Source organism: Mustela nigripes, chromosome 16 (assembly GCF_022355385.1).
Source record: "Mustela nigripes isolate SB6536 chromosome 16, MUSNIG.SB6536, whole genome shotgun sequence".
Lineage (NCBI taxonomy): Eukaryota > Metazoa > Chordata > Mammalia > Carnivora > Mustelidae > Mustela > Mustela nigripes.
In genome coordinates, this window is record NC_081572.1 from 57,483,990 (window position 1) to 57,497,055 (window position 13,066).

Consider the following 13,066-nt stretch of genomic DNA (forward strand, 5'->3'; position numbering starts at 1 on the left):
CTCACCTGCATGCCTGCCTGCCTGTGGCTACATGTTCCTTCCTTCCCTCAGTGGTGTAGATGAACCTTCCTTCCACCCAACCAAGGCCAAGCCCTGCGCTCACCAGATCTCCCATTGCCCCGGCCCGCAAGGGCTCAAGGGTATTGCTCTCCGTCCTGTACCACCAGTTTTCCTCCCTAGCTGGAGTACTCCCATCACCCTAAACACATTCTGAAACGTATTCCGATTTGAAACAAGCAGGAAAACAAAAGCTCTCCTGACACCACACACACCCCTCTCAGCTCCCAATCCGTCTCTCTGATCCCCTTCTCCGCAAAACATGTTATCATTTACCTGCTGTCCGCCAATTCCATCTTCCCATTCTCCTTTGAACACTCTCCGATCAAGTGCCTCCCAACCCCATTGGTCCAAGATGCTCTTATTAAGGTTACCAAATGACCATGCATTGCTAAACCCATTGATCACTACTTACCCATGTTTACCCTCCCCTTAGAAGCGCTCTCTTCACTTTCCCTCTGAGACTGCCTAACTCTTCTGATTTTCCTTCTACATCATTAGCAGCTCATGCACAGACTCCTTTGCTGGCTGATCACCTTCTAGATCTATAAATGTCAGCATGTCCCCACCGATCAGTTTTCCAATCCCTTCTCTATCTGTACTCATGCCCTTAGTGATCTCTGTAAATATCAACTAATAATTCATTAATGTATCCAAAATGTTAATTTCCAGCTCCACAACTCTTTCCTGAATTACAGATGTATATATGCTATTATCTACTTATCGTTTCTGCCTGGATATCTAATATCATTTTCGTTTGTGATATCTGATCACCAACACAATGGCCAAACCAGCTCCTGGCTTCCCCTGAAATGAGCTTCATCTGTAGACCTTCTATCTCAGAAAATTCCATTTCTTCAGTTGGTCAGACTAAAAACCTTAGTATCATACTTGATTCTCTTTCTTTCTCATACACATGCTCCACATCGAATCAGTCAGCAAATTCTTATTTAAAACATGTTAAAAACTCGGCTCCTTGTCACCATGTCACTACTACACCCTGGTCTTAGCCACCCACATCTCTCACTGAGATTATTACAACAGCCCCCCTGATTATTTCCTTACTTCCTTTCTTTTCCTTGTTCCTTTGCAGTCTACTCTGAACACATGGGCATAGGGATACTTTCAAGACATAAATAAGATTTTGTCATTCCTCTCTTTAAAATCTTCCAATAGGATAATAATATGAAGTCATGATTTTTAATGTGTATAGATGTAGCAATAAATGCATCCATAAACACAAACAAGCACACATATTAACCTATATATTTCCTAGTTCTTTCCACTGAGAAAGCCTAGAAGGAATGATACACAAATAGCAATAAGCACACTAGGGACCAGATCTTGATTACTAAATACCATTCTTCTCCAGCTGCTTGGGTGGCTCAGTTGGTCAAGCCACTGCCTTCTGCTTGGGTCATGATCCCAGGGTGCTGGGATCAAGTCCTGCATCAGGCTCCTTGGGGAACCTGCTTCTTCCCCTCCCTCTGCTCCTCCTGCTCTCTCTCTGTCAAATGAAAAAAATCTTTAAATAAATGAGTGAGTGAATAAATAAATAAATACCATTCTCCTCTAAAATAAACCAGGGCTCCTAATTCCAGGGCTGATTCCAGGGCTTCAGTTAGGGAATTACAAGATGGTCTTGCAACATTTTGTTACACAGGAAATTTATGTTCAAAGAATTTGGGGTCTCTATTAAAAAAAAAAAAAAGACATAGCAGGGAGGCGTTACAGCTAAAGGAGCTCCTGCTGGCTAAATGTGGGACAAATTGAGCATTAAAATCAGTAGTGATTACGATGGATTATAATTCCTTGAATCAGGTAAAACTCCAAAGTTCGTAGCAGTATAAATAAGTGAAATGGGAAGGAAGAGGATGGCTTTTTTTTTTTTTTTACAGTAAACTGGCAGCTAATAAATATTGATTTAGAAATCATCAATGAATACAAAAGTAGAGAGTGAAACTCAATGGGGCTGTAAGAAGCAACAAGTCTCAGGGTATGTTCTGACAAATTATATAGTAATTACTCTTCGGAGCGGGGAATAACGTTACAGTGCACAGCCCTGGCCAACCCCATCTAACCAAGTGACCAAAGTCAGTATCTCAGTGTCAAGGCAAACTGACTCTGTGTCTTCTAATGCGACAACACGGAAAATGTCACTTCCGTGGTGATCTCCCTGCCAAGAAGACATACTCTGAATAACTTGATCCTAACAGTGAAGAAACATTGGACCCACCAAACAACGGTCTGAACTCTTCAAAACTGTGAAGATCAACAGCGAAGCTTCTTCCAGATCAAATGAGATGGAAGGGACTTGGCCCTGAAATGCGACCACATGATCCTGGACTGGGACCTGCGACAGGATAAAAGAACTCTGCGGACATCCCTGAAATGCTTGAGGAAATCTGAATATGGACTGAGGGATGAAATAATGGTATTATATTAATTTTCGTATCCCGATAGTGATAATATTGATAACTGTACAGGTGTGTTGAAAGTGTTAGAAATGGAACAACAACAAAAAAAAGCAAGCTGGGGCGTCTGGGTGGCTCAGTGGGTTAAAGCCTCTGCTTTCGGCTCAGGTCATGATCCCAGGGTCCTGGGATCGAGCCCTGCAGCATCAAGCTCTCTGCTCAGCAGGGCGCCTGCTTCCTTCTCTCTCTCCGCCTGCCTCTCTGCCTGTGATCTCTGTCTGTCAAATAAATAAATAAAATATTTTTTTTAAAAAAAGCTAGTTGTGGGGGTGGGGGGAAGGGCCTTCCAATGCACCCTCATCTCCCTCAGAAATGGGTGATTCCTGACAAAGTCCTGGGAACCACCTGTAGGGTCCCAGGGGATCAGGCCCTGCCCCCGACCCCTCTCTCTCTGATCTCGCCCCCTCTCTCTCTGATCTCAGCTCCGTTGCTACCTCCACTCTGGCCTGGCCAACCTCGTCCCAGGCCTGCCATCTGCTCCTTAGACAAACCAGGCATGGTGTCCCTCAAGACTTTCCTGCCAGCGCATCTCTGCTGGAGAGCTCTTCCCCCAGGCACTCTGGCCGCTCTCCCCTCCTAAATTTCATTTTCTCAGTCCTTCTCTGCTCATACACTCTGCAGTTACAGTTCCCACTCTCCCTTCCTTTGCTGGCTTTTCTCCAAAGCACTTAACCGCCACCTCACAAATCCATTTTGCATTATGTGTGACTGTTCCCCCTACAAGAACGTCTGGCCTGTCAGGGCGGGTTTTATCCCATTTTGTTTTGGGCTCTTGGGTGATTTCCATCCTGATTCTTCCCTTGCCCCCCACCCCCCAACCCCAGGGCCTGGTCCTCCTACTTCCCAACCCCCAAACCCCCAGGACCCAACCCTCCAGGAACTCCCCCTACCCAGGACAGGGCGCGCGGGGGGGGGGGGGGGGCCCAGGAGGCCAGCCCCCCCTTTGAAGAACAAAGAGGAAGGAGCCAACCTTGGAACCCAGGCCTGGGGAGATGTCTCAGCGGGGGAGGGGAAGCAGGGGAAGCTCCGGACACTCCACCAGCTGTGCTGTCTCAGTTCCTGGCCCCGCCTCCCGCCTCCCTGGGGGCCCAGCGCGTGTAGGACACGAGCTCCCCTCCCCCAAGCCCAGATGCTGTCACTGTCGAGATGGCGGTGGCCAGGAAGAGGGGGGAGGCCCAGACACCCATACACACACCATGGGCAGCGGAGCCACAGCCAGGCCCACAGGGACAGAGGCCTGCTAGCCACACAGAGTTCCCCACGCCAAACCCTCAGAAACCCTGGGCATCCGCCTGGAGGGTGGCCTCTCCCCCTCATATCTGCAGGGGGAGCCACAGCTGGAGAAAATCGTGCAGCCGGGACCATGGGGCTCAGGTTTTGAGGGTCTGATATGTCTATAATTTGGGAGGGGGGCTTTTAAAGAAAATAATACAAAAATAATGGTAAGTGGTACTTTTGTACCGAGATCACTTTTGTGATCTACGAGGCTTCGAGGCTTTTCCTACTCTGCCAAATGAACATTTCCCACCTTCTTCTTCCTCAAAGGACCTTATAAGCACTCTCCCCTCCAGCAGTGAGCTGGACTCTTTCTTCTTTGAGGAAATGAGAACAACCAAGAGAACCTGTCTCACCCTTCCTGCACTCCAACTGACCCACACCCTCTGACTCCCCCCATCTCCCTGTGGGTGAGGTGCCTTCCCTGCTATCTGAGGCTGATTTCTCTCCCAGGCACAGGAGTCTACCGTCCTGCCTGTGCCCTCCTCCCTGCCCTCCTTCCCTGGGCTACTCCCTTCATCCTCCAGGATGGCCCGTGTCCCTTGGTGCCACACACTATTCTGATCACCATTCATGGCAGAACTTGCTGGAGATGTCTATGGTTGCTGTCTCCCTGCCTTCACCCCCATTCTTCAGTCAGTCCCCACTAGTGGGACTACACTCAAGCTCCCCTCCCCCCATGTCATCTGTGATGTCCAAGATGTTAAGCTGATGGTTCCTTTGCTCTCACTCTCGTCTTTATCTGACCTCCCAGGAGCTTAGCAAGAACAGGTGGCTCCCTCCTTTATACACTTGCTGTTCCTGGCTTCCCAATTTTCTGTCCCAGGGACGCCGGCCTGGGACAAGCTCCCACTCCTTTGGCTTTTCTGCTGCCTTCCCCATCTGTCTAGATTCCTTTGCCAGTTCCTCCTCCTCCACCACCACCACCGCCACCTCCTCCTCCTCCTCTTCCTCTTCCTACCCCCCAACCCCCACTAGCCTCTAAATGATGGGGGGAGGAGAGGTGTCCAAAGCTCCTTGCTCAGTCCCTCTCTTTTCTCTCCACATTCTCTCCCTGGGTGCTCTAGTCTCTTAGCATTAAACCCATCTATCTCCCAGTGACCCACCCACATTATCCTCTACCTCTCACTCCCAACTTCATATATCCTTGGCCTACCTGTAGTTTCCACTTGGATGTCTAAGGGGATCTCAACTAAGCTAACTAGAGAGTAATGTTTGGTCTCTCTCTCCAAACTTTTCCCAAAGCTCCACTCGCCCTGCATTTGCCCATTTGCTGTCGCAGTAAAAGGCACCATCATCCAGCCTGTTACTTAACCCCAAAACCAAGAAGTAACCCATTCACTTCCGTCTCCACTGCCTCCACCTCGTACAGGCCAACATCAATGTCTTGCCTAGAAGGCTGTTCCAGCAACCCAAATGATCTCCCACACAGCAGCCAAATGGGTCATTTTAAAAGAGAAGTCTGTGAATATGACTTTGCCCATTAAAACCCTCCACTTGCTTTCCCTTGCACTTAAGAATAGAATCCAAAGTCTCTGTTGAGTTTCTAAAGCTCTGTGTGATGGGGCCCCGTCTCTCCCTCTTATCTCTGCTTCACTCCAAATCCTTCCTGCCAGGGACATTGGCGCTCCTTCTGTAGTTTCCACAAGCAAAGTCCATGCCTGTCCCAGAGCCTTTGCACTTGCTGTGTCTGTCACCTGCTTCTTTCTGCGGGATCTGCTGGGCTGATATAACTCCTCTTCCTAGAGGAAATATCTTCCTCTTCCTAGAGGCTGTCTCTGACCACCCAGAGTAAAAAAAGCAGCACTTCGCTCTCAAGCCATTTCCATGGCCCGAGCGGTGTCCAGACCCCACACCCCCAGACTAGTAACTATATTATTTTCTGCGCTCTTGGTTATTTTCTGTACTCCCCTCCCCAGGTTCAGGAGAGCCCAGACCCAGTGCACCCTCAGTGCCTACCCATACTTGGCACCCAGGAGGCACTCCATAAATATCGACTAACTGGGCGGCCGCGTTCGCAGACAGATGCCCAGATTGTTGTACAGTTTCCTGCTGGGAGCCACGGTCGCGGCTGCGAGTAGCCAAGAGAGCACCGCGCATCACTGACACAATCCAGAGACAGGAACCCCCAGGAGAAACAGACAGGTTGAAACGGACAGAGGGCAGAAAGCCGAGACCGAGCAGGCCCAGGGCGAGCTCGGGAGAGAGACCCCGAGGCCCGGGCCCGCAGGAGTCCCGGCAGCTGCGGAGCCCAGCGGAGAGGGCAGCGGCGAGCCGAGGGCGGGGGAGGCCGGGGTCGCCCCCGCCCCATCTCCTCCTCCGTCCTCCTCCCGCCCCGCTCCCAAGTGGCCGCAGCAGCTGGCGGGGGCGCCCGGCCGCCCGCCGGCCCGACGCGTGCAGGATCAAAGCGTCGGGGAAGGGGCGGGCGGGGAGGCGGCGGGGAGCCCGGAGGTGCAAGCGAGCTTCCCAGGGGCCGGCAGGAGCGTGGGAGCGCAGAGTGCCGGGAGGGGACAGAGACCCGGAGAGACGACGAGAGATCAGAGACCGGGCGCGCCGGAAACGAGCCGCGCGGGCGGAGCTGCGGAGCTAGAGACGCGCGGACGTGGGTGCAACCCCGCGAACCGCGCGGACGTGCCGGGACACCTGGCGAGAGACGCGGCCGCCGAGCGCGTCGCGGGGAGGGGTGCGGCCCAGGAAGCGGGCGGCACCGAAAGGCCGGGCCCCACGGACGTGGAAGAAGCAAGCGCGCTTCGGGGAGAACAGAAGGCAGGAGAGAGCGAGCGCGGAAGAGAAGGGCCAGGAGAGCCGGGACTTGGGGAGCGCAAGGCGGGAAGGCCCCGCCCCTCCCCGGAGGGTGGGAGGACCCCCGGGGCCGGGATCCGAGCGGCGGGTCCTTTCTCAGGGTCACGCCTGCGGAGGTGCGGGGCCGGGGGGCGGAGGGAGGGGGGTGGAAGGCAGCAGGACCCCCGGGCTGGGAGGACGGGGCTCGGAGGGAGGACCTTGGGAATCATGATGGGGACCCAGAGCCTCCAACTCTGCCATAGGGTAAAAAACTCGAGTATTAATATTTGCTAGAAATGTTAGACAGAGATGCTTCTCAAACATTTTATGACTTCTCCATTATCTGGGAACAAGAGGGAGGAGAAAAAAAAAATACGAGGCTATGCATTGGCCGGGAATCGAACCCGGGCCTCCCGCGTGGCAGGCGAGAATTCTACCACTGAACCACCAATGCAACCAGCCACTAGCTTTTTAGGGACTCTACCTGAGCTTGGAAGAGGTGGAGGCGGCGGTGACCGGGAGGAAGGTGCCGGCCAGGGGCGCGGCGGAGGAGTGGCCCCGAGTAGCTGACGGGGGTGGAGCGCCAGGCCAGCCTTCCTCCCGCCGGGATCCGGCCACCCGGCCATAAAGTCGCCCCATATGGCCAGGGGCGGCCCCACACCCGGGTGCGAACAGCCCGGGGCCCCGAGCCTCGCGTGCAGGTGAGAAAAACTCAGCCCGAGCGCAGGTTCCCAAGGAGGGGGGCGAGGGGGGCTGCTGGGGACCACACATCTGCGCTCCCATTTGGCCCAGGTAGGGGGAGGTGGGATAGACCGGAGGCCCCGATCCCAGATGGGAGCGCCCTCCCCAAGGTTTGTGTCTGTCCGGGTTCGGGCTTTGGCGAGGCAGGCTCCGAGAAAAAAAAAAAAAAAACAAACAAAACCAAAACAAAACCCCAAGGTGTGGAGAGGCCCTGGGAGGACTGGAGGGCCTCGTCCGCCTCTGACTCCGCAGCTTATCTTCCGACTGGGTCTGCAACCTTGTCTTTGCGCGTCCTTGTCCAGAGCAGTCCGGCTGACCCGCGAAAATCTCTGATTTTATCTTCTCAGGCACTTTATCTGGAAGCCTCCGAGTGCTCACGCACCATTCTGCAGAGGGTCGAGTTCTTGGTTTGAGGTGGGTGTTGATGATCGCTTTTTTAAATCTTTCTTGTCTCTTTAAGAAAACTGCCTGCTCCCCCATCCGCAGGAGGGGTCCCCAGGAGCAAGCAGCATGAGTAGGACTTATGTCAGGTGGCCTGGAAACCACACGCTGGAACCTCCTGTAATTAGTTTTGAATCAAATACTTCTAAGTGGGAAGGTCTCTCCACCCTTGCTCCCTCTTTCTTGAGGGTCCCGCTCTTTCCCAGTCCAGCCATCAGGCTCTGTGACCCTCTCCCCGGTGTCTACTTCACTCTGCTCTATTGTGGCACTTGATAACACACCGGCTTTTGCACTCGGTCCTGGTCCTGTAAGGAATAAGATGGGCCTCTGGTGCTTATGTCAGCTCCGCCAACCCAAGCCTAGACTAGAGTGCGCAGAGTTGGGGGGAATCGAATAAGGTTCACAAAGATCGCACAGGGAGGCTCGTTCGCCCCCGGGCAGGGCCCCAGTTGACTCAGATTAGCCCAGCACGCTCAGGTCGCTGCTCCCTTACCCAATTAGGAGGTGGATTTTGGGGGAAGGTGTATAAGGTCCAGTCTGCGGGCTGAGGGATGCTGAGTTTTATTTCAGAGTCGTGGGGGAACAGAGAACTCCCAAGAAAGTTGCGATGGGGGCGGGGGGCTCTGAACTTCATTCCTGAGGCCGGTCCCAAATCACTTCACCTCCCTCTCCCCCTAATAACCTCCTCCTTTCAGCTGGGTTCCGCCTCATTATACAGCCTTAAGGGTCCTTAAACCAGCCGGTGCTGCATTGGCCCCTCATTTCCCACACTCCCAGGCCAGTTCCCCTCCTTCCCCTCCCCCCTCGCACTCCTCCCCTTTCCGGGAGCCTCGTGCCCGGGGCCGCTCGGGGAGGGATCTGGGTGCCGAAGGGGGCGGGTCTGGGTCCTACCCCCCCCCCCTCCAGGAGCCCGCGGGATATAAGGAGCCGGGAGGCCGGGAGGGCAGGGGCTCGGTCCACACAAGGGTCCGGAGGAGCGATGGTCACTCGGGATCGAGCGGAGAATAGGGACGGCCCCAAGGTGAGAGGCGGGAGGAAAGGGAGCAGAGGTCCCTGGTCCGGTCCGGGGACCCCGTCCTTGAGACCTTGGGTGAGGAAAGAGGCTGGAGTCGCAGGGTTGGAAGGGGGGGAGGTGCATGGGGAACCCAGGGCGCCAGGAGCTGGGAATGAAACTGCATAGTATGAAGAAGGGGACGGGGTCAGAGCAGGGGCTGTGTGGGCAGCAGAAGTAGAGGTCTTGGGTTTGGGTAATGGGACGCGGCACCTTGCGGCTTGCAGGGCGTGGGAAGCCGGGAATTTGTGTGAAATAAGCGAGGGGAGCACAGAGCTAAGGGAGGCGGGTGGAAACAAAAAGCGGAGAGGCGAGGCACTTGCTCCGCGCGTGTCGTGATCCAGAGCGGGCCCAGTGCAGCCTTAGAGAGAAGGCCCTGAAGGCACTGGTTCCAGAGGCCTGAGACTGGGTGGAAACTTTTAGAAGCAGTGGAGAAAGCTGACTGCATAGATGGGTTAGAGGGAGAAGAGGAGGCGCGGTCGCCCTGGGTATCTCCCTTTCTACACTCAGGGCCGGAACTCAGAGCCCGGCACCTTGCGGGCCACGTGTCTGGGCGCAAAGAGGGCCCGCAAAGTTCTCCACTGAGACAGAGAGACTGCACGAGACGGAGACGTAGAGATAAAAGAGGAGGAGAAGGAGAGACACAGAGGGGAGGAGGGAGGCCAAGACTGAGAGAGGAGAATGCAGAAGACCCGGGAGAGAGAGGAGGCGAGCTACAGACATTGACCCTGCGGGCGCTGGGAGGGAGGGGGAGCGGAGAGGGATCCAAAGCGCCCGGCCGGAGGCTTTCGCTGGGGTGTCCGGGAAGGAGTGGGCTTGGGACTCTCCCAGCGGCGGGATCCGCACGCCCGCGCGGCCGCGCTGAGTCTCGGTCCCGTCGGCCCGCTCTCCCTTTCCTGGTGGTCGCAGATGCTGAAGCCGCTGGTGGAGAAGCGGCGCCGGGACCGCATCAACCGCAGCCTGGAAGAGCTCAGGCTGCTGCTGCTGGAGCGGACCCGGGACCAGGTCAGTCCTTCCACCCTCCCCGAACCGTCCCCAGCGTCCCGCCCTCGCGTCCCAGGGCTTCCTTCTGGGGTGGGGACACATGCTGCACTGGCGACCCAGGCCCCAAGGCATCCTGACCCGAGCCCCGCCCTTGGAATCCCATCCCAGAGCCCCCTCTCGCTCTCAGAACGCGATCTTCATGGCCACCCCTCGGGTCTGTAAGTTTCACACCCGGCCCTGTAAATTTCACTCCCAGGGTCCGTCAATTTTCAACCTCTGGGTCTGTAAACGCTCCCCCCGCCGCACCCCTTCAGAACAGCAGGCAGGGTGGTTAATTTCAGTCCTCCTCGCACTGGGGGTTAGTTTCCTGCCCTCGGGTCGGACGGTGTAGTCTCGCGGTTTCCCGGGTCCATTCTTGGTCATCGCCACTCCGCATTCGGTCGCGCGCTCCGTGGGCAGCGCGCACACGCGATCGGGGGCACCCCCAGCTCCTGCATCCCCCCCTCCCTTCTTCCCCCTGCCACTTCCCCCTCTCTCCCCACCCCTCTCTGTCTTTGCGCCCTCCCCCTCCCGTCTGTAGAACCTCCGCAACCCGAAGCTGGAGAAAGCAGAGATACTGGAGTTCGCCGTGGGCTACTTGAGGGAGCGAAGCCGGGTGGAGCCCCCGGGTACAGCGCGGGGGTGGGGCAGCGGAGGGCGGGAGGGGGGATTCACCGAGGCCCGGGCCGGGGTAGCTGGGGCGGACCCTGCGATGGACGGTGGGCTTGGGAGTGGTAGGCTCTGCTCCGAGGCGAGGTTAATAATACCCGCGCGTGTCTGTCTCTGTGTCTCCCTCATTTTCTCCCTCTGTCCGTCCACCTGGCTTCCTGTCTCTGTCTGTGCGGCTGTCGCGCCTCGGTATCTCTGCGCCCCGCCCCTTCCCTCACCCCTGCTGGGCCCCTGCCCTGCCCGCCCGCTCTCCCGCCGGCCGCACCCGCCGCCGCGGCTCCAGGGGTTCCCCGGTCCCCAGCCCAGGACGCCGAGGCGCTCGCCAGCTGCTACTTGTCCGGCTTCCGCGAGTGCCTGCTTCGCCTGGCGGCCTTCGCGCACGACGCCAGCCCGGCCGCCCGCGCCCAGCTCTTCTCCGCGCTGCACGGCTACCTGCGCCCCAAGCCGCCCCGGCCGGAACCGGTAGATCCGAGGCCCCAAGCGCCGCGCCCACCGCTGGACCCCGCCGCCCCGGCGCCCGGCCCCGCGCTGCACCAGCGCCCCGCAGTGCACCAGGGCCCCCGTAGCCCGCGCTGCGCCTGGTCCCCGTCCCCCTGCTCGCCCCGCGCCGGGGATTGCGGCGCGCCGGCGCCCCTCACCGGACTGCTGCCGCCGCCGCCGCCTCACAGACAAGACGGGGCGCCCAAGGCCCCGCCGCCCCCGCCGCCCGCTTTCTGGAGACCTTGGCCCTGAGCTTTGGGGGGTGGGGTGGGGGCGGGGGCTGGGGGTGAGGTAGAGACTCCAGCCCGAGGGCAGCAGAGGGACCCGGGCGTCGGGGCGAGCAGGTGTTGGGGAGGGCGGCGGGGCGCGCGGGCGCAGCGCGCGGGTGAGATGTGGTCTATATTAGAGTATCTATATAAATATATATTTCCCCGGTTCCTGTCCCTTTTCCCTGCCCCCCCTTGCGTCTAGGATTGTACCCTCTCTGCCCCCGGCCCAGCCCCAGTCCCTTCCCGAGTCCCTAGTGCATGGAATAAAGTGGTTATTAAATCCCCGTGTGTCCCCGAGCCAGGGGCCTGCCTTTATGTCGGCGTCCACGCCCACTTTCCTTCTGTCTCCCTTTCCTTCTGTCTCCCGCCCTTCCCAGTCCTGCTCTCCACGGCCCAAGCCCCGGGGCAGACAGGTAAGTAAAGAAGAGAGCAGAGCGGAGACTGAGGTTGGAGCTGAAACAGGTGGAAAACACTGAAATAGGGAAGGGGAGCAGGGATGGGAACCTTTAAGGAAAAACCAGATAAAGAGGGAAGGGAAAAAAAATTGAAATAAAATCGACTCTGGTGGGATTCGAACCCACAACCTTTGAATTGCTCTTTCGTCACTAGAAGTCCAATGCGCTATCCATTGCGCCACAGAGCCACCTGGCGGGCGGCGGCGTCTGACGGCTTACGGGTACTAGCACGGGCAGGGGGCGGGGAGGGAGAGGGGTGTGAGGGAATTGGGCGGGGCATGCCAGCAGCGCGTGGTTGGGACCTCTCAGGCCTGCCGGGGAGAGGTAGCCGGCCGGAAGCGCGAGAGCCAAGTGGCAGTGCGGGCGCGCACGGGTGGAAGACACAGGGAGCGAGAGCAACAGAACAGGAACGAGCGAATACATGGCTCCAGCTGCCCGCTTGGGGGGTGCTTCCCGCCCAGGCGCACCCTGCCCCCAGATGCGGCCCCACCCACGAAAATAAACTTGTTTCGCTGCAAATATCCGTGTGTCTCAATTTCCTCCTCTCTGTTTCGCCGTTCGCTGCTCCTGAGTCTGCGGTTTCCGAAGGCCCAGGGATTTAGCACGACCACCATAGGCCTGTCTCGCCCCTCTAGTCTCTTAGGAGGACCGCGGGGAGGGCCGGCTTCCACGCGGGTAGCGTGGCCGAGCGGTCTAAGGCGCTGGATTTAGGCTCCAGTCTCTTCGGAGGCGTGGGTTCGAATCCCACCGCTGCCAAGGTGGAGTTTTTCTGGTGGCCTCCGCACCCTAGAACTCAAAACAGCCCGCACCTTCCCCGAGGGATGTATATACGTTCCTTGTTTTTACGAGGACTGCGTGCAGGTTAGCACCATCGCCTCCCTGGTCTTCGGGACAGCGTGGGTGGTGCTAGGCAGGACCCAGTGGGAACTGTCCGGGAGACCTTCGGCTCATCGTAAGGTGTCCCGAAATTGCGTTTTTATCTCTCAAAACTAGCGCAAGTTGCTTATCTTTAAGTGCTGACCGTGTGCTCTGCTGGTGTGCAGGAGGCTCCGATTACTCAGTCTGGGAAGCCCACAGGACAGCGCCTTCTTTTCCTTTCCTTCTCAGATCCTCTCCGGGGACAAGGGACGCTCATACACGAAGCTGATAAGTAACAGAGCCCGGATGGTACGGAATAGAGGCAAAAATTAAAGGTTCCACCGAGATTTGAACTCGGATCGCTGGATTCAGAGTCCAGAGTGCTAACCATTACACCATGGAACCCACTGCTGGGAAAGCATCTCTGCAAGTTTATATATTACTGAAGTTCTTGCTCTGCGCATCCCCGTCCCCCTCCCGCCCCTCATTCTA

At 57.0% G+C, this 13,066-nt stretch overlaps 1 protein-coding gene and 4 non-coding genes across 5 annotated transcripts; 2 read left to right on the forward strand and 3 right to left on the reverse strand.

The window, feature by feature from the left end:
- Window positions 1–6,756: 6,756 nt before the first annotated feature.
- Window positions 6,757–11,541, forward strand: HES7 (hes family bHLH transcription factor 7). Its single transcript, XM_059381119.1, has 5 exons — window positions 6,757–7,288; window positions 7,676–7,742; window positions 9,730–9,825; window positions 10,385–10,472; window positions 10,796–11,541. Exons 1-5 carry the CDS (start codon window positions 7,227–7,229, stop codon window positions 11,242–11,244), a joined length of 762 nt encoding a protein of 253 aa, XP_059237102.1. The 5' UTR covers window positions 6,757–7,226; the 3' UTR covers window positions 11,245–11,541.
- Window positions 6,971–7,041, reverse strand: TRNAG-GCC (transfer RNA glycine (anticodon GCC)). The gene has a single exon. It is a non-coding gene; the product is annotated as a tRNA-Gly (tRNA).
- A 276-nt stretch (window positions 11,542–11,817) lies between the features above and the next one.
- TRNAR-UCU (transfer RNA arginine (anticodon UCU)) lies at window positions 11,818–11,904 on the reverse strand. Its single transcript is given in 2 exon segments — window positions 11,818–11,853; window positions 11,868–11,904. It is a non-coding gene; the product is annotated as a tRNA-Arg (tRNA).
- A 486-nt stretch (window positions 11,905–12,390) lies between these two features.
- On the forward strand, window positions 12,391–12,472 carry TRNAL-UAG (transfer RNA leucine (anticodon UAG)). Its single transcript has one exon. It is a non-coding gene; the product is annotated as a tRNA-Leu (tRNA).
- A 435-nt stretch (window positions 12,473–12,907) lies between these two features.
- On the reverse strand, window positions 12,908–12,979 carry TRNAQ-CUG (transfer RNA glutamine (anticodon CUG)). The gene has a single exon. It is a non-coding gene; the product is annotated as a tRNA-Gln (tRNA).
- Window positions 12,980–13,066: the final 87 nt, after the last annotated feature.